The sequence below is a fragment of the Dipodomys ordii genome, unplaced genomic scaffold, assembly GCF_000151885.1.
Source record: "Dipodomys ordii isolate 6190 unplaced genomic scaffold, Dord_2.0 Scaffold191, whole genome shotgun sequence".
NCBI lineage: Eukaryota > Metazoa > Chordata > Mammalia > Rodentia > Heteromyidae > Dipodomys > Dipodomys ordii.
Genome location: NW_012267407.1, coordinates 617,020 through 617,981, shown reverse-complemented (window position 1 = coordinate 617,981; position 962 = coordinate 617,020). Strand labels below are relative to the sequence as shown.

The window sequence follows — 962 nt, the reverse complement described above, 5'->3', positions numbered from 1 at the left end:
TCCAGACAACCAGAACCGTCCACCGACCTGGAGGACGGCGCAGAACTTGCTGATGGTCGCCCCGTGTCCATCCCTCCTGTGGGGGAAGCCAGGCGGCTCCTGCATACAAGACAGACAGAAGCTCCCGAAAGCCATTTAATCCAACAGACCTGGGGTTCCCACCTGCCGCCCCCACGTCCTCGATTCTGCACCCAGGCGGCCCCAGGGCCACGCTTAGCCCGGCCCGGGAAGCAGGGCCCGCAGTGTCGGGGAGGGGCGCCATGGAGATCCCGCTCCAGCCTTGCTCTGGAGGCTGAGGTGAGGAGACCTGGAGCCCACGCCGGCCGCCCCGGATGGAGATAAGTGCAATCCAGTGAGGTAGGCGGGCCTTGGGATCTCGGCACCACCAGGGCTGGGGATGAAGGTCTTTGGGGGTCCCTGCTCCTGCTGTCCCTCCATGGTGGCAGCCCCTCCATGGTGGCAGCCCCACGAGGCCGTACTGTCCAAGGACGACAGGAGCTGGGGGGCGGGGGAGGGGCCGCGGGGCACGCCACACGCCCTGAGTCAGTGGCCGCGTCCCTGCCCTCGGGGCGTCTGCTGTGGAGCGAGCCCGGGGCCTGGATCCAAACCCGCGCCCCCGAGCCGCGGCGGGCCCGCCTCGGCGCTCACCGTCCCGGGGCTGTTCGTCGGCCTCAGGGCCCCGCCCGGGGGGCCCCCTATGTCTCGGGGCCCCGACAGGTGCGTGCGCTGGTGCTTGCGGAAGTTGGAGGAGTTGTTGAAGGCGCGGCCGCAGAGCGCGCAGAGGAACGGGCGCTCGCCGGTGTGGATGCGCGCGTGGCCGCTCAGCACCGACGACTGCGTGAAGCCCTTGCCGCACACGCCGCAGTGGTAGGGCCGCTCGCCGGTGTGCACGCGCTCGTGGTCCCGCAAATCCGAGGAGCGGCGGAAGGGCTTGGCACAGAAGCGGCAGGCGAATGGCTTCC

At 70.3% G+C, this 962-nt stretch overlaps 1 protein-coding gene across 1 annotated transcript in view; it reads right to left on the bottom strand.

The window, feature by feature from the left end:
- Positions 1-543: 543 nt before the first annotated feature.
- Positions 544-962, bottom strand: part of Znf784 (zinc finger protein 784) — a 1,782-nt gene continuing 1,363 nt past the window's right edge. The window contains exon 3 of the mRNA XM_013034521.1: positions 544-957. Coding sequence (XP_012889975.1) covers positions 544-957 — 414 coding nt within the window. The remainder of the gene's footprint in view (positions 958-962) is intronic.